At 43.2% G+C, this 18485-nt stretch overlaps 1 protein-coding gene across 1 annotated transcript in view; it reads right to left on the reverse strand.

Moving 5' to 3' along the window:
* Nucleotides 1–289: 289 nt before the first annotated feature.
* The window catches only part of LOC118083262 (uncharacterized), a 58027-nt gene continuing 39831 nt past the window's right edge, over nt 290–18485 (reverse strand). Inside the window, exon 5 of the mRNA XM_035111510.2 lies at nt 290–3408. Within this exon, the coding sequence (XP_034967401.1) occupies nt 3280–3408 (129 nt within the window). The 3' untranslated portion in view covers nt 290–3279. The remainder of the gene's footprint in view (nt 3409–18485) is intronic.

The raw sequence follows: 18485 nt of genomic DNA on the forward strand, positions 1-18485 counted from the left end.
CTGAAGCGTACTTAAACTGAAGCGAACTTTCCCAATGTAAGCAATGGAAAGTGGATTAATCTGTTCTAGACAGGTCCGCGGAGTATTCAACCTGAAGCATACTTAACCCGAGGTATGAGTGTAATTGGTTCCGGAAGTCCGTACTTAACCTGAAGCGAACTTTCCCATTGAAAATAATGGAAAGTGGATTAATCCGTTCCAGACAGGTCCGCGTACTTAAATTGAAAATACTCAAACCGAGGCGTACTTAAACCGAGGTATGACTGTACCAAATCTGCTGTTGCATATAGGGTTGCTGACTCCCTCTGGGGGCAGGGCAGAATTGTTGCTCATCAAGGCTGACCAGCAAAATGTGGAAAAAGCAGCCTTTTCTTTTATTACTGCAAAAAACTGCAAAGGTCAAGCCTGTGCAACTTCCCTGAACTTGCGTGACTGATTCCAGTCAAGCTGCTCGGGTTTCCTTGTTGTGGGATGAGGAATATTTTAAACATGGGAGTCCCGGGGGCCCTGTCTATTTTGAAATAGTAAACTAAAACCCTGCTTTTCATGTCCTTAGGGACTTAGAGCTCAGAGACAAGAAAACCAGCAGTGAATATAGCAGCAGTTAAAATGTAACTTTATTGTTCTGATTGAAAAACCACAGAGAGAGAAATGTTACAAAAGTACTAAAGAAAGGCAACATTAACAGAGGTTCGTCTCCCCTCCATTCCTTCATCTTGGAGCATCATCTCGGACGGCATATTCTGGGCCAATCAGAAATAGTCATCCTGTTTAGCAAGGGGGGAGCGCTCTGTAGTGTCTGTGGGACAAGCATTTGGCTCTAGGCAGGGGAAGTAGCACCCCAAACCTTTCCTGACCACGATTCATGCTGGCTGTTTGTAGGCCAAACCTAACTTGCAGAAACGGCAAACTAGGTTACATTTGCCCTTGTCATATAGGGAGGCTAAAGCCCATAAAGATTACAAATCCCATCATGCATTGTTGACCATAGAGCCTGCAAAAATAGCAATAAAAGACAAGGAAGCAAATTTCCCCTCTTTTAACTGGAAATGTTTCAAAAAAAGACCTGCCTTATTTCATTCCTCATTGATTTTGTTCTCATTAGAGCAAGCCAGCGGGCAAAAAGCAGCCTGCTTTTTATTTCATTGATGCTGGTGAAAAGAAGGCTGGGCGCACCACCGAATTTTTCTTTCATGGGATGGGGCAGTAAAAAAAAAACAACCCAAAGCATCGACTCCATTATCACAAACATTCCATCCACTGCCACCTATGTGCAGGGAGGACTTAAGGCAGCAGAGTCAATTCATACTTGCAGCTTGGAAAGATTCTGGACTTGAGATTCCAAAGGGAACATGAGCAGCTGAGGTTGGCTTTTTCTATACGGAATGTTCTATGGCCAAGATTAAGATCTAAGGCCCAGATTCAATTAACCCAGCTTGCTAGCAGGAGCTAGTGCAAAGGCTCCTACTAATGCAATGGGGCTTCCCCCCGCTCCACATCTCCTCCAAATCTGCTCTGGGGGGTCAGGAGGAGAACCTCCTAGAGCAGTGTGTGGGTTGAAGGGGGTAATTTTGTCTGGCAAGCAGAAAAGCTTGCGCTGATGGAATGATCAGAACAGCACGGCACTTAATTCCTCCCCAAGTTTCAGAGAAGTTGTTCATGCTATGGCAGACTCACATTTCCCAAATATTGTTTTGCATATATATTTTTTTCAAAAGTAAAAAAATGGTGATTACATATCAGAAACAGTTGCTTGATTGTACACCATATTATTATAGTATGCCAATAAGACAGATGTCTGAATACACATCTTTGAAATCACAGAACTAGAGAAAACAGTGTAGGCCCAAGAGACACTGTAGATTTCATCTGGTTTGCAGGGGACCCTGTAAATAGAGGCAGCAAATTCTGTGGCCCTCCAAATTTGGCTGGACTACAGCTCCCATCATCCCTAACCATTAGCCATGCTGGCTGGGACTGATGGCAGTCCAACATCACCTGGAGAATCATAGGTTCCCATCCCTGCTGTAAAATTTGGGCCATTTAACAGCACCAAAAACTAGCCCCTCTTGCATCAATGCAGACAAGCAAGAAGAAAGATCATCAATGTGGAGCAGAGGGGGCTGCAGTCGTGTTAAGCAGCACTCCGGCCCCCATAAAGATGCTGTTAGTAAAATATATTTTGTCTTCCTCTTTCTCCCTCACTCATATCTACAAAGAGTCAACTGAACAGCCAGCTGAGAGCCGGCATTTGCTCCCAGTGCCTATTATATCTCAACTAGTGCAGTGAATATAAATCAAAGGCAACCCAAGCACACATTATTCTATCCCCTGCAGTGCTAACCCATGCAGCTGCAGGATGTGAGCAGTGTGATCACATGGATGGAGCCAAACACATGGTTGGGAACCCAACCATGCACTTATGGTTTTCATACATATTCCCCAGCCAGATGGGGACGGCGCCCAAGGAAGTGATGCTCATATGGCTCAATAAGGGGCTTTCTAGCCAAAGTGAGAGGAAATTGTGCCTCTTCCCGCCCCATTTTCTTTCCTGAGTACCTTCTGGCTAACATCTGCCAGACATAGAACATCCTGGGGCTCCATGGCATATTCTAGACTGCACAGGGCAAGAACACGTGACATTAGTGAACTCCGCAGATGAGAAAATCCTTTGGGACGTACTCTAGAAGTGTGTGTTTGTGCCATGTCGCAAGGCGGCCCTGGGGCTGCACAACCTCAATGTGCTTCTTGTTCCAGCCTTGTAATGTGGTTGCACAAAGAAGATCTGGTCCACCCTCCAGGGGCAGCTAAGCCAGATCTACCTTGACCTTTAGTTCATGAGACCAAAGAGCATTCTAATTCTTGGCAAGGTCACTGGGCTTCAGAGAACAATTCCCATTAGATTTGGGGAGGGAAATGATAGAACCCTGCTTATTCTTCACATTCCACCACCTGGATCACTGCTCATTCATTAGGGCAAGATGCCAACTTTTAATTGTAAGAAAAACAGCTTTCTGCATTATCAGACACCATCTTGATAATTGTACTATGGCTTACGAGCTGAGCTTGCTCAATGCACATACATTCCCTTTCTGCAAATCTTCAGAAGTTACGACGGCATGAAAAACAGGCAAGAGAAAAGCCACCCATCTCCTGTTACCAACAATCTTGGTGGTTATTGCAAAACAAAAACAAAACCAAAAACATGCCCTCCCATACCCAGTCCCTGCTGGGAAGTTGGTTGGAATGAGGATTCCTGAGAGTTTGGCGTTATCTCCTTCAGTAGGCACAGGATGGTTCTTCAACTGGAGCTATCGGGCTCAGAGGCTTCAAGGTGCTCAGGGATCGGAAGGCGAAGGCCGAGGGGTCGTACACAAAGTGAGGTGGTGGTCGGCTCCCATGGATGTGCTGCGCGGAAACGATAAAGGTGAGGACAGGTATCAGAGCACATGAGACTAACGTGCACAAGAGAAGCTGGAAGTGAGAACCCTATTTATTTAAACAAGCACAGAAGACTCAAGGTGGCCCGCCCCCTTTATAATACAAAAGAAAACCAGCGAAGCAGCAATCATAAAAGAGTAAAAATGAAAAAGCAGGGAAGTGCTGAACACCAGCCATAAAACTGGCTGATATTCAGGCAGCACCACTGAAAAAGTCATCTAAGCAAAGGTGCTTTAAACAAAATGTCTACAGGCATAGACAGGGGTCTAGCTGTATTTTCTGTTGCAAGGAGCTCCATAGCCTGAATGCCACCACCAAGAAGGCACCTACCCTCCTTCGATTCCCTCCTGCCACATATCTAGGCATAATCGTCATTGTTTTTTTAAGAGCCTACCAGGGACCTTCCTCTTCCAACAAGCCTTTTAAGTGGAGATCTTCACCCCAGTCTGCATTTGTACTGAAATTATTTTAAACTGTTCTTATATGTGGAGTGGGTCTTAAATGTCTGTACTGTTTTCAATAAAAGGCATTGTTTTCCAATGGTTCTACCAAGGCTTTTTTTCCAGCCAGAACTTATCAAAACTCAGTTCCAGCACCTCCATCCTAAGAGCTCATGGTGAGTTCCGGCACCTCTTTTTCTAGAAAAGCAGTGCTGGTTACTACACTAGTGTTTTGGTTGTAACTGTTTCATTTGTTTTTATAACTGCATATTTTATTTTTGTGGTGAAAGGCGGGCAAGAAATCTTACAAAACTAAATAACCAAACAAATAAATGTGTTGCCATTAGCTGGCATGAGCTCTGCCAAGAAAAGGTGGGTTATACATATTTCAAAATGGAAATTGGAAAATAAATAAATGAAAAGGGAAATGAAGACAACACATAGGGCTATGCAGGGGATATGGCAAGGCACAGCTTCATCCCCATCTTAATTGTATGCTGCCTTTCCACAAAAAGGATCGTGCTTAGAGCAGCTTACAAGGAAGAAAAAAAGAAATACATCTCTCCAAATCAACCGTCACAAGAACGATTCCATAATAACATGATAAAATAACAACATAAAAGCAAATACAGCAGCATACAGAAAACAACATTCCAGTACTATAAATGCAACATCATGATCCTTCCTGGCAGCAGCAAAAATATCAAGGGTACTTGAGTTTCGCCTTGGTCCTAGAAACACCTTTCCCGTGATGTTGCTCACAGCCCCTCTCCTGCAACAGCTTCTTATAAGGATTCCAAGATGGAGAGGAAACACCTATCCCATAATGTTGCTGCCATGGTGTTGACTCTAGACACCCTGCTGTTTCTTTTCCTGCTTGCTTGCTTCCCTCCCTCCCTTCCACACACCAGTGTTCCTAAATGCTAGCGTTTACTCAACCAACTTGAAGAGACAGCCCTTTTGCTAAGCACTGGGATTTTTCTTTCCTTTCCCATAGCACCAACTAGCAGGTCTTTTATCCCGAAGTGACCCCTGACACTTCATGGCCATGTCTGTCAAGAGGTGGTCACTGTATCCGGAACTTCAGTCTTTGATCCATGCATCTTCCCTAATGGATTCTGACTTACAATCAAACAGTGAAAAGGTCACAGACAGAAAGGGCTTCTCTGTTGCTGACCCTGCCAACAGGGTCAAATCCCTTTGTCAGCAGGGGAAAGGGTCCATTAGATTATCTGGTGCATTCCCTGATGCTTAACATAGGAAACGGGAGAAGCCGTTGGTTCAATGGAAGACAAAGATTCAGCTACCTGACAACACTGCTGTATTCTGCCTCACTGATCTGAACATACAGATTTCTGCATGGGCATTCGCTACCCCACAGGGTTATCAGCTGAGTTAAGAGTTATGAGTCCAGATTTTGTTGCATACACTTTTGGGGGGACCTTTAAGGAAAGAATATTGGTTAATATCCAATGTGAGTCATTCTCAGAGTACACCAAGGGGACTCAACTTACTTCAGTTGGTCCATTTTGAAAATGACTTACATTAGATGAGACCCACATCACGTTTTATTTTTTCACTTGTGCCAACTACATTAATAAGCAACAACAAATAGGTAACATCTCAGCATAGTATAAAGACAGGGGCGAGTAAAAATAATAAAATAAATTGGCAGGGCAGAGTTGTTATGTGAAGATGGGGAAAGCAACCATCTTTTTATCTTCCTTGCCCCCCCCCCCATATGAAAGGGAAAAAGGACAAATATGTATTTTCTCAATGTATCTTCAGCAACCCAGTTAATTGTATTTCCATTTCTTCCCATATATTTTGGTGCATGAAACAAGCAGAGAAGAGGGTCCTTGCCAGAGTTCAGAAAATTATCCTGCTCAATGAGATGCAATGAGTAAACTTTGGATCTTCACCACATTTACATAAAATCTTAAATCCCAATAATCTCATGCTATTGGGCACTCCCACTAGGTATGAAAAAGGACCCACATGTCCCACTATGCAACATTTTCAGATTATGCTGTTTGTGAATTCTATGTAACATAATGATGTTTGTATAATAAGGATTATAACGATTTCTAAAGTGTTTCCTCCAGGTTTGTGTGGATAGTTGAGTTAAGAGGCATTTTGCTGTATTTTTCTTCACTGATCCTCTTCCAAGTGGTCTCTGAAATCTGTAACCTTCAAGCTGGTGCATGTAAAAATAATGTACAGATCCAAGGGAGTAAATCCTTGGAGTTTATAGCTGCAGATTAAGACTTTTCCAGTGGATATTAAATCTGAAGTAAAAGGGGGTTGTGTGTGAAACTGCACCAGAAGGTGGCGCAATTGCAGTAAAGCACACAGTGACTTGAACACACATGCTTTTAGTGTTGTGGCATAGCTCTCTGGAATTCTGGTCACCACAAGAGAAGTCAGCCCCAACATCGTAAACATTTTATGTTTGTTGAAAACTTTTTGTCCCTCCCCTCAAGTCTTCCCAACTTGGCCCATTTTATTTATGCAGCTTTTAATACTTATTGGCTTTGTTTTTATGATTTACACTATGACTCACTTTCTCTTTTTGTGCACCACTTGGGTATTTTTTTAAAAATATGTACAACGAAATAAATAAACTGAATATATTGATTAAACAGTAACAGTCTCCGTTTCTCTCTGTTAGAGCTTGTGGGGGTGGAAATAACCTGTTCTTGCTCTAAGAATGAAAGATGTGCTGCATTCCCCCCCCCCCATTTCCCTGTTAACTAAAACTAAGTCTAAGTTTTCAATCAATGCAATCCAACGGGAAGAGCCCAAGCCAGCATAGCTAAAGGACAGGAATAAAAAATAAAATAAAATTGGAGGACACCACTATAGTTACCAGCTGCAGCCACCGAAAACTGGTAATTGCAAGATGGTTGAAAGATGTTGTTAAGTATTTCCTTCACCCTGTACTACAGCATTCATTAACATCCAGTGGAAGGGCGTTCCTCTTGTACCATTTATCTCTACTATGGCTGTACAAACATTTGCAAATAATCAACTATAATTAAAATTTGGGAAGCTGTTTAATAACCCAGTCTGGTAGGACAGCTGACCAACCTTAGATAAAGAAGGTTATAATGAACTTTTCTCTCCCCACCCCCAGTCTAAGCCAGGCATAACCAATATGATGTTGCCAAACATTATTGGCTGATGGTAGCTGGAGTCCGACAATATCTGAAGGCCATTGCATAAGTTACCCCAGGTTCTATGTGATTCATCTGCCCATATATATAAAGGTGCTGTTATTCTAAGTTCCAGTTGGACAGGTAGTTCTGCAATGCTTGGGGGGGGGGAACAAGTTTTTCCTCTTTTGCAGTTATGTGGAATCAGAAAGAGATTCAAGTGACCAGCCTTTGAATCCTTCTCTACTGTGACAGCAGCCAGTAGTTAAAGTTATTAATATCTCTGAACTTTGCGGAAGTCTGACCCTAGGTGCCTCTGGGGTTAAACAGTGAAAGCGTCAGGAAACGTCTCTGAACAGGTGCCATGAATTTAAACCAGCAGTACTGGCTTTGCAAACCAAAATATTTCCAATTCAAGATGTTCCCATTTCTGTACCGCGAGGGCAGTAATGGAAAACTGTAATACCATATCACCCGTGACACTGCACACTTTTTGGTCCATCTAACCAACGTTTAGGCCTCTGAGGTTAGCATTGTTAGAGAGCTATAACTGAAGATTGCAGAGCCACAGCGGACTATTTCACTGGTAGAGTTCAATTGGCAGAGATCATTGATGATTAAACACCAACAAACACCCTATCAGGCATAGGGAAGTCGAGGCCCTTCAACTGTGGGACTCCAACTCCCATTGGCCTCAGCCTAGTAGGGACAATGGTGGTAATAATAATAATAATAATAATAATAATAATAATAATAATAATAAATTATTTATACCAACAATGTCTGGAGGACTAAAGTCTCCCCATTCATGCTGTATATGCAGAATGCCTTGCTTCAGCTGCTCTGAAAAAGCTCTGACCAAACACCAAATTCAAACGATAACAACTCCAACTATCATCATTCAGTCCGACAAAAGGTTATCCTAGCATTCACTGACAGAATAGCCAGTGGGTGGGTGGGTGGATCTACACACGGGGGAAATGCTAGAAATCACTCATAAATTAAATTGTTATAACAAAAGGGAAAAATCCGCTATATAAAATTGCATAGAAATGTTTTGTGCTCTACTGCGCCATCTGCTGTTGCATGTTTATAACACATTCAAAATGCTGGGGGTTTTTTTTTACTAAAGTAGCCAAGTCCGGTGTCTGGAGCCCTTGGCCCAGTGGATCACATCTCATGTTCACTTCCAGTATTGGCAACCAAACAGGAATCTACAGCTACACTAAACCTGATTTATCAGAGACTGCAAAAACTGAGCTGACTTGAAAGCACAGTAGTAAATGTTTTTGAATCCTGATTGATAGGGGGATTCGACCTGTACGTTGATGGATGCATGGAAATCTTCCTCCAGCTTTAGAATCACCATAGGTTTGCACATACAGCAGAAGGAGTTGGTTGAATGAACGCAGCACTTCAGGTAGCATGGGGTGGGGTGCAATTTTTGGAGCGCTCCTCCACATAGAAACCTCCCTGCAAGCAAAAATCTAGCTCTACAAAGGTAACGTTTGTGGCTCAGCTACTTCCCTAGAAGAAGAAGAAGAAGAAGAAGAAGAAGAAGAAGAAGAAGAAGAAGAAGAAGAAGAAGAAGAAGAAGAAGAAGAAGAAGAGTTTGGATTTGATATCCCGCTTTATCACTACCCGAAGGAGTCTCAAAGCGGCTAACAATCTCCTTTCCCCTCCTCCCCCACAACAGACACCCTGTGAGGTGGGTGGGGCTGAGAGACTTCAAAGAAGTGTGACTAGCCCAAGGTCACCCAGCAGCTGCATGTGGAGGAGCGGAGACACGAACCCGGGTTCCTAGATTACGAGTCTACCGCTCTTAACCACTACACCACACTGGCTCCCTATTGTCTTTTCACTCGTGACAAGGTCTTCTTTTGTTCTGCTATTAATTTAAATTTTACAGCTTATCTTGTATATAATAATAATAATAATAATAATAATAATAATAATAATAATAATACAGTGATGCCTTGCAAGACGAATGCCTCACGCAACGAAAAACTCGCAAGATGAAAGCATTTTGCCATTTTTTTGTGACTCGCAAGACGAATTTTTCTATGGCCGTGCTCCGCAAGACGATTTTTTTTGCATATATATATATATATATATATATATATATATATAGGTTTGTTTTAAATCCTATGGGAAACCGCGCTTCACAAGACGAAATTTTCGCAATATGAAACGACTCGCGGAACGAATTAATTTCGTCTTGCGAGGCATCACTGTAATAATAATCTCAATCTGCATTCCAAACCAGTACCACCCATTCAACTGGCAGCCCCAGCCACCACAGCCAATGGTGAGAGATTATCTGGGGGCTCACAGGTCCCTGCTTTCATAAACTAGCAATATCAGTGAGGGTGGCAGGGGGCATCCGGCCTGCTCTTGTCCGCTACTGATCATGGTCAAGCAGCAGCTTTTCATTATAAGGATTCTGATATGAAACCCGCTTTGAGCGAGATCCTCCCAAGCTGGAATTTTTATGAAGGAAAATCCTAGTGCTGCAACGTCTGGCTATCCATAGCTCTGCCCCCCAAAATCATGCCCAACACCCACATGCACACACCCTGTAACCTTGGCGAACAGCAAGAACACAGCAGGAGAGGCACATTTCGAGAGCACTCACCAGCTGCCTGCTGTGGCATTATGGATGGTTGTATGCTCTGGCAGGCCTCAGAGTGGGAGGGTAACATAGCAACCTTTATTCAGAGCTAAAGGGGCAGAATTAATCAGGCAGATTTGTCCCTCTTCTGAGCAACGAAGCTGCCTGCCAGTACAGAGAGAGAGAGGGAGGGAGGGAGATGGAAATGGACAAAGAGGCTGACACTGCCCTCCATTTTGAAATGCCAACCAATCAGGATCAGTGAACATGCAGCAGCTGGATGTGGTTTTTTTGTGTGTTTTTTTGTTAGTATGTGGGGTTTTTTAAATAAAAAGTTGCAGGTAGACAACGAAGCTGACAGGCGAGGGAAGGATGACACTTGCTAACTACTCAAAACTCCAAGACGTAAGGCAGAATAGGGCCTGGAAGCTCTCATGGGGTCCTGATAACGGGAAACAAGTCTTCACAGCAGGAAATCTAATTTGGCAAATAAAAAATAAAATACATAATGTGGTAAAAAGGGATGGCAAAAGCAAAGGAGAGGCTTCAACGGAAGTTGGCCTGCGATGATAGCCCCTTATCGGGCCTCTACAGTTTAAACTATTTATTTTTGCCAATTATCACTTCACCAAGGGCATCACGTTGAAGGTTACCAGGTCTCTCCAGTCTTCCAAACATGGCCACCTGTTTTAACACACCACAATCCCCCAGAGGATTTCAAAGGGTATCCCAAACAGGCCATAATAAGATGAAAATGGAGAGAACCTACGCAAGCCGGGAATCCACAGATTCCCAGCTTGCAATTTATTTATTGTTAAGAGTAGGTTTCAATCATTTGTAGATCCTGACATATATAGCAAAATGCACGGGCACTATTTTACTCCGTTTTGTGTTGTTTTGTAACTAGCCTGCTCTCCCAGTTTGTGTTTTACTTTGCTACCACCCCTCACTCCGGGGTGTGTGTGTGTGTGTGCAATCCTGCTTTTTTTGTCTGGCAACTACAGCCACAGCCAAGTACAGAAACAGGCATTGTGGTGTGTGGTTTTGAAGAGAAGGGCTATGGCCCCAGGCAAGTGTTTTAGAAAGAAATTCTACGCTCAGTGACCAATGAAGAAGAATAAGTGGAATCATTTGGGTAGCATAACATCCTAGCTCTCATAGCCCTCATGCTCTCAGGTGTGTATACTTGACAATATGCATATTCTTCTCCAGCTTACACTTCCTTTCCCTTCCTGTTTTATCTTCTTTGTGATTACACTGCAAGCCCTCTTAACAGAGACCTGTCCTCTCATACTGCAAAGTGTCATACACGCTGAAGGTGCTGTTAGCAAAACCACTTACATAACACAGACAGAGTCCACAGAGAAAAGAAATCATGATAAACACTATACTGAGCAAGACTGAACCAAAGCGGTATATAATTTGAGGAACACAGAGGTTTTATCTTTCTTACTTTAGGCCAGGCATAGGCAACCTTAGCTCTCCAGATGTTTTGGAACTACAACTCCCATGATCCCTGACCACTGGGCCCTGTTAGCTAGGGAACATGGGAGTTGTAGTTCCAAAACATCTGGAGAGCCAAGGTTGCCTATGCCTGCTTTAGGCCTTGTATATAGCAGGGAGACATTCAATCAAATGTACAGAGGAAAGACTCCCTCAGAACCACACAGCCAACGAGGGCATGTGCTACCACAGCAAATAGCATGCCACTCTGGTTGCTAAGCAACACACCCACCTGCCCCCCCCTAGGCTAACAGAACTTTGACACTAGTAGAATTAATCCTTAAATTACAAACCAAATGATGCATGCTGCAGCACGTGTAACAGGTACAATAAAATTATTATTAATGAAATAGGAGTTGGAAGAATGAATGTAACTAGCAGGGATACAAATAAGAAAACAAGGAGCAAGACTACAGTGGTGCCTCGCAAGATGAAATTAATTTGTTCCGCGAGTCGTTTGTATTGCGGAAATTTCGTCTTGCGGTTTTCCAATGTAAACAAAGCAAAGCAAAAAAAAAGCAAAAGAATTCATCTTGCGAAGCATGGCCATAGAAAAATTCGTCTTGATAGTCAACAAAAAGATTGCAAAATGCTTTCGTCTTGTGAGTTTCTTGTTGCATGAGGCATTTGTCTTGCGAGGTACCACTGTATAGGCTTTAAATGTAAGAACCAGGGATTTGTGCTAGATGCAGAAGGGAACAAGGAGCTAGGAATGCCAAACTGTGAAGGACCACAGTCTAAGCAACAACCAGTTTATTTTTTTCCAGAAAGCCAGTATTTCAAAGCAACACCGTACAAAACTAACAGCTGTTTATTTACATATACATACGACTTTTAAAGTTCAAAAGAAAGTATAACAATGCCAATTTTCTCCCTGCTCAAGTTCTTTCCTATTAAGGCGTCGCTGTACAAAGTGTCCCATTTTTTTATTCAGCCTTTCATAACCACATTTGGAAAGTTTTGTATGCCGTCAAGTCCACCGCTTGTAGTACCTCCCAGACCTTTGGTAGCCCATTCAGTTTTTAGAGGGTTTGGCTGCCTTTCCCCCAATGTCTTGCAAATACTATTCTCACTGTGACTATTAAAATCAAAACCACAAGTTGGTCATTATCAAGTGGGCATTGTCTTATGTGAAAGTCCCATTTAACTCAGGACTTATTTCCAAGGTAACACGAATTAATAAGATTGTGCTCCACATTAAGTCTATGCAAGACTGCAGCCTTAGAGAACAGACCAGTTGCACATACAACCCATAACATTTCTTCATCACATTGAGAGTATTAGTGAAGCAATACTCAAAGCATTTTTGCAATTTCCACGAAGATTGAACCAATTCCCTTTCTTTTAATGACAATGTCAACAACAGCCATTGCTGGTCCAGAATATCTTATGTAGAATCTAAAGAGTTGGGTGCCATTACGTGGCCATGCTAATGTTTTCTTAGACTGGAATACAGAGAATCTCAGCTCCTTATTAAAACAAAAGTCAAACTCCTTTACAGGTTCTTTGTTGCTTCTTTCTATCATTTGCACCTATGCACTAATTACTGATAAACTTGAACAAAGCTTCCTCTTAATTTATTTTTCAAAACTGAAAAAGGTGCCTTCAAATAACTGGCTAGCTTAAATAGGAAAAAACCAATAAAACAAAATAGTGAAACTATTGGTGAAACAGCAGAAAAACACAGTATAGCAGGGATAAGGAACCTGTGCTCATTCTGATATTGAAGACCAGGGTTTCCCAAACGTAGGTCTCCAGCTGGTTTTGGAGTACAACTCCCATCATCCCTAGCTAGCAGGACCAGTGGTCAGGAATGATGGGAACTGTAGTCCAAAAACAGCTGGCAAACCAAGTTTGGGAAACCCTGTTGTAGGCTCTCAATTCCCATCTGCCCAAGGCTGGCATGTCCAGCAACATCTGGAGGGCTACATGGGCTCCCTATGCACAAGGTAAGGTAAAACTTGACCACACTGAGCAACAGCTCAGTAGGTTTGTCCTGGATGTGCAATGTAAGTACGCAAGAAAAGCCTGCTGGATCGGACCAATGGCCCATCTAGTCCAGCATCCTGTTCTCACATTGGCCAACCAGACGCCTGCAGGAAACCTGAAAGCAGGATTCAAGCAGAAGAGCACACTGCTCTCCTGTGGCTTCCAGCAACTGGTATTCAGGAACATTACTGCCTCCAACTGTGGAGGCAGAGCATAACTGTCATGGGTCAGCTTTGCCTGCTGAAGAGCAGCCTGGAGAAGGCGAACTGATACCACCTGCAGCTGAGCAGCCTTCAAGGATACAGAGGAGAAGGCACTGATGACAACCAGCTGGCTCTGGCCTTCTTAAACAGCTCTCAGCAGTGCAGTCGTCAGATGCTCGAAACAATGCCCGTGGTTCCTGGCCCTCCCTTGATGCATCCTGATCTCCCACTGGACCCTTGGCTCTGTGATCATCTGGATTCCCTGACTTCTGGATTGTCTGACTATGCTGCTTGCTGCCTGCCCAACCCTCAGAATGAACTTGATTTCGGATGTGGATTCTGCTCTCAGGCCAGTGTTCCTCAGAGACTCCTAGCCCCTGCTTACTCAGAAATGGGACTACGACAGTAGCCATGATGGCTAGTAGCCACTGATAGCCCTCCCCTCTGTGAATTTGTCTAATCCTCTATTAAAGCCATCTAGGTTGGTGGCCATTACTGCCTCCCGGGGGACTGAATTCCATTGTTTAAAGGTACGTTCCATGAAAAAGTATTTTCTTTCAACTGTCCCGAATCTCCCAACCATCAGCTTCTTTGAATGCCCACGAATTCTGGTGTTACAAGGGGGGAGGCTTCTCTCTATCCCTGTCTCGCCAGAGTGGTGCATGCTTTGGTTATCTCCTGCTTGGACTACTGCAATGCGCTCTTACATGGGGCTACCTTTGAAGGTGACCCGGAAACTACAATTAATCCAGAATGCGGCAGCTAGACTGGTGACTGGGAGCGGCCGCCGAGACCACATAACACCGGTCTTGAAAGATCTACATTGGCTCCCAGTACGTTTCCGAGCACAGTTCAAAGTGTTGGTGCTGACCTTTAAAGCCCTAAATGGCCTAGGTCCGGTATACCTGAAGGAGCGTCTCCACCCCCATCGTTCTGCCCGGACACTGAGGTCCAGTACCAAGGGCCTTCTGACGGTTCCCTTGTTGCGAGAAGCCAAGTTGCAGGGAACCAGGCAGAGGGCCTTCTCGGTGGTGGCGCCTGCCCTGTGGAACGCCCTCCCATCAGATGTCAAAGAGAAAAACAGCTACCAGATTTTTAGAAGACATCTGAAGGCAGCCCAGTTTAGGGAGGCTTTTAATGTTTAATTATTTTATTTCATTTTTCTGTTGTAAGCCGCCCAGAGTGGCTGGGGTATAAATAAATAAATAATAATAATTATTATTATTATTATTATTATTATTATTATTATTATTATTATTATTTTCTCCATGCCATGCTTAATTTTATTATCTGCTATCATATCACCTCTTACTTGCTTTTTCTCTGTTCTAAAAAGTCCCAAAGCCTGCCACCTTTCACAGGGGAGTCACTCCACCTCCTTGATCATTTTGGTTGCCCTTTTCTGAACCTTTTCCAATTCTATAATATCTTCTTTGATGTGAGGCAACTAGAACTGGATGAGATGAAAGCCTGCAGGAAATGGCATAAATGGGAGTCATAAGGAGGGAGCTTTTATGCTGTGACTTTTGTATGCCTTTTCACCTTCAGTTCTAAGAGCGTTGACAAGTGATGACTACTCTTGATGTACGTACTTGTCCATTTATAATCGACCCGTTTAAGATCAGTTAATTTTAAGCAGGTTCAATTTATTGAAGCTCATGTGCATGAGGAAATAGTTTGAAAGAAAGCATTGCTTTCAGATGATGCACACGTGTAGTGGCAAGCATAATCTCAGACAAGACGATCCTCACAAATGCTAGAAGGAATGTTCTTAAGATGGTGTTTACCACCTGTAGTTTTTATAAGTACTAAAACGATCAAAATATATAGGCTGCTGACTTCAGAGACACATTATTATTATTATTATTATTATTATTATTATTATTAAAAAGATCAACTAATCAGCTAGTCAAAAAAATAACAAAAATCCAATACTGTACAAGTTGAGAAAATGCTGCCAAGGACAATTACGTTTTAAGTAGTTTCTGTATCTGAAACCCCCAATCCATTGATTGGTACTCAACACAACTTCTGCTAGAGCTGTTTTAGCATCTTATGACTACTTTTACGGGATTATCATTAATGTTCTCTTAGAATGTTATTTGTTTTAACTTCCGCCCTGAGCTTGCCCGAGGAATGGGAAGGTATAAAGTAAGTCTGGTAAGCCCAAAGTTATTCCACCCCTAAACTGCACAGCTGGACTTGTTCAATGTTCCACAGAGTGCTTTGCCTCCCTTTCCTGTGGGCAGTCTGTGTACCTGCTGATGATGTCGTGGCCCTTCAACTTATTCCTTATCTGAACACTTTCTAAACATTGGCACGCATATTTAAGCTACAACCCAACTCTTCTGGCTCATCCTAGAGTTTAGCATCCTAAGGTCTTTCTGTTCTTGGCTTTGACACCCCAGTGTCTTTCCCTCCTGCTTGCCATAAGCAGAGAACAAATTGCTGCTCAACTCCCCCTTTGTATTACTGCAATGTTGCTAGGGGGTGGCGCCATTTGAAAAGGTCAAGTAAACATACCAGTGTCCTCGCTATAAGGGGGTGGTGAGGAGAGAAGCACAAGCGTGTTTACAAAGTTGTCAGGTGGCCACTGGCAACTGTACAAAGGGGCAACCAGACAATGTTCAAGCTTCTTTGAAAAGCTCTTCAGAGAGAGGCATTATGCTCAGTTGCACATAACCAGGCATAGTAGGAAATTAGCCAGATCTGGGTTCTCACTGACGCCAATTCATGATAGTCTCATTTCAACCCCTAATGCCCTCTTTCTGGCATGGTGCTTGCATTAATAAAGCACTTCCACTGTCCTATGATGCAAAAGAAGCTTTTCAAAAGGCATTTTTTTTTACATGTTTCAGCTAAATAAACTCCATGAGCTGAGCATTTGAAGGCTTACATGCAATAAAAACTGTTTACTTATCTACAGAGCATAGCAGTATAGGTGAAGAACACCAATCTAAAAAGTAATTTAGTCATGAATTACTCTGGTTGTTGATAAACAATTTTTCATGCATTGACTTGCATGGAACTCAGAAGGGTTGTGGCCTATTCACTTTCTGATTTTTCCTTACTTGGGGAACAGGGTAATTGCTCCTGAAAATAGGCTACACCATCCCTACAGCACTGACCTTGCTTATTTTGTCTCTCCATCTGGCCAGTCTTTATAGATCTCTGAAAAAGCAAGCTCTTGGGTACTGCCGCACTGGTAGAATGCATAACAATATGGAAGAGCCATAGCTCAGTGGCAGGGCATAAGCTTTGTGTGCAGAAGGTCCCAGGTTCAAACCCCGACATCTTCAAGTAAAACTGGGAGAGATGCCTGCCTGAAAGTTTGGAAAGCCACTGCCACTCAGAGCAGACAGTACTGAGGTAGATGGACCAATAATCTGACTTAAAATAAAGCACCACTCAATGTTCCTATGCTTATTGTGCTTTTAATTGATCAATTCCCCTTCAAAGACTTGCTGCATATGCAACTGGGGCTGCAGTCTTTCTCTCTTTCTTCGTTTCTCCCAACAATTTTTTTTAGTAAAAACACAATACAACATCAAACACTTAAAAATAATAATAATCCCTGAACAGGACTGCCTTCAGATGTCTTTTAAAAATCACATAGCTGTTTATCTCTTTGACATCTGCAGGGAGGGCATTCCACAAGGCAGGCGCCACTACCAGGAAGGCCCTCTGCCTGGTTCCCTGTAACCTCACCTCTTGCAATGAGGGAACCACCAGAAGGACCTTGGGGCTGGATCTCAGACACCCCTTCAGGTATACAGGGCTGAAGCCATTTAGAGTTTTAAAGGTCAGCACCAACACTTTGAAATGTTCTGGGAGCCAATGTAGTTCTTTCAAGACAGGTGTGATATGGTCCCAGCAGCCACTCCCAGTCATCAATCTAGCTGCCACCTTCTGGATTAGTTGTAATTTCCAAGCCACCTTCAAATGTAGATCAACACAGAGTGCATTGCAGTAGTCCAAGCAGGAGATTCTTCTTCTTCTTTGGCGATCACTCGTGGCCGAGTAAGATTGTCTTCCATAAACACGGTTTTAACAATAGGTCCGTAAGTGACTGTGGAGGCCAATTCTGGATCCACACATCCTTCCACAGTGGGGACATTGGTTTTCCAGGTGGAAGTTGATTTGTGGATTTGCCGAACGTGCCTTCCTCTTAGCACGTTTCTCCCTTGCGTCCTGAGATCGAGTTTCTTCAAAGCCCATGACACCTTTGGTAAAGGCTGTTCTCCAACTGGAGCGCTCGCAGGCCAGGGTTTCCCAGTTGTCAGTGTTTATACAGTGGTACCTTGGTTTAAGTACACAATTGGTTCCAGAAGTCTGTACTTAACCTGAAGCGTACTTAACCTGAAGCAAACTTTCCCATTGAAAGTAATGGAAAGTGGCTTAATCCGTTCCAGACGGGCCGTGGAGTACTTAAACTGAAGTGTACTTAACCCGAGGTATGAGTGTAATTGGTTCTGGAAGTCCGTACTTAACCTGAAGCGTACTTAACCTGAAGCGAACTTTCCCATTGAAAGTAATGGAAAGTGGATTAATCCGTTCCAGACGGGTCCGCAGAGTACTTAAACTGAAAGTACTCAAACTGAAGCGTACTTAAACCGAGGTATGACTGTACTACATTTTTAAAGATTTGCCTTGAGAGAGTCTTTAAACCTCTTTTGTTGACCACCAGCATTACGCTTTCCATTTTTAAGTTTGGAATAGAGTAGTTGCTTTGGAAGACGATCATCAGAAGCAGGAGATAACCAGGGCATGTACGACCCTGGCAAGATAATGCACAGGCAGGTAGGGTCTCAGCCAGTGTACCAGATGGAGCTGCCTTGGATATAGAGCACAGGAACATAGGAAGCTGCCTTACAACAAGTCAAGCCATCTGCCTCTGAACCATCTGCAGGGAGTGGCAGCAATGGAAGAGTTGTAGCTCTGTGGGAGAACACATGCAAATCGTCCCCATTTCCATCCCCGGAACCTCCAAGCAGGGCTGGGACATACTCCTGTTGAAATGCTGGAGACCTGCTGATCAAGAATGACCTTGATCAGTCGCTTGTTTCCCTTAATCTCCACTTAGGGCTGGAAAAGATCCTGGAGAGCTGGAATACAGACCACCAGCATGTGGTGCATGTGCCCT

This window comes from Zootoca vivipara, chromosome 3 (genome assembly GCF_963506605.1).
Source record: "Zootoca vivipara chromosome 3, rZooViv1.1, whole genome shotgun sequence".
Lineage (NCBI taxonomy): Eukaryota > Metazoa > Chordata > Lepidosauria > Squamata > Lacertidae > Zootoca > Zootoca vivipara.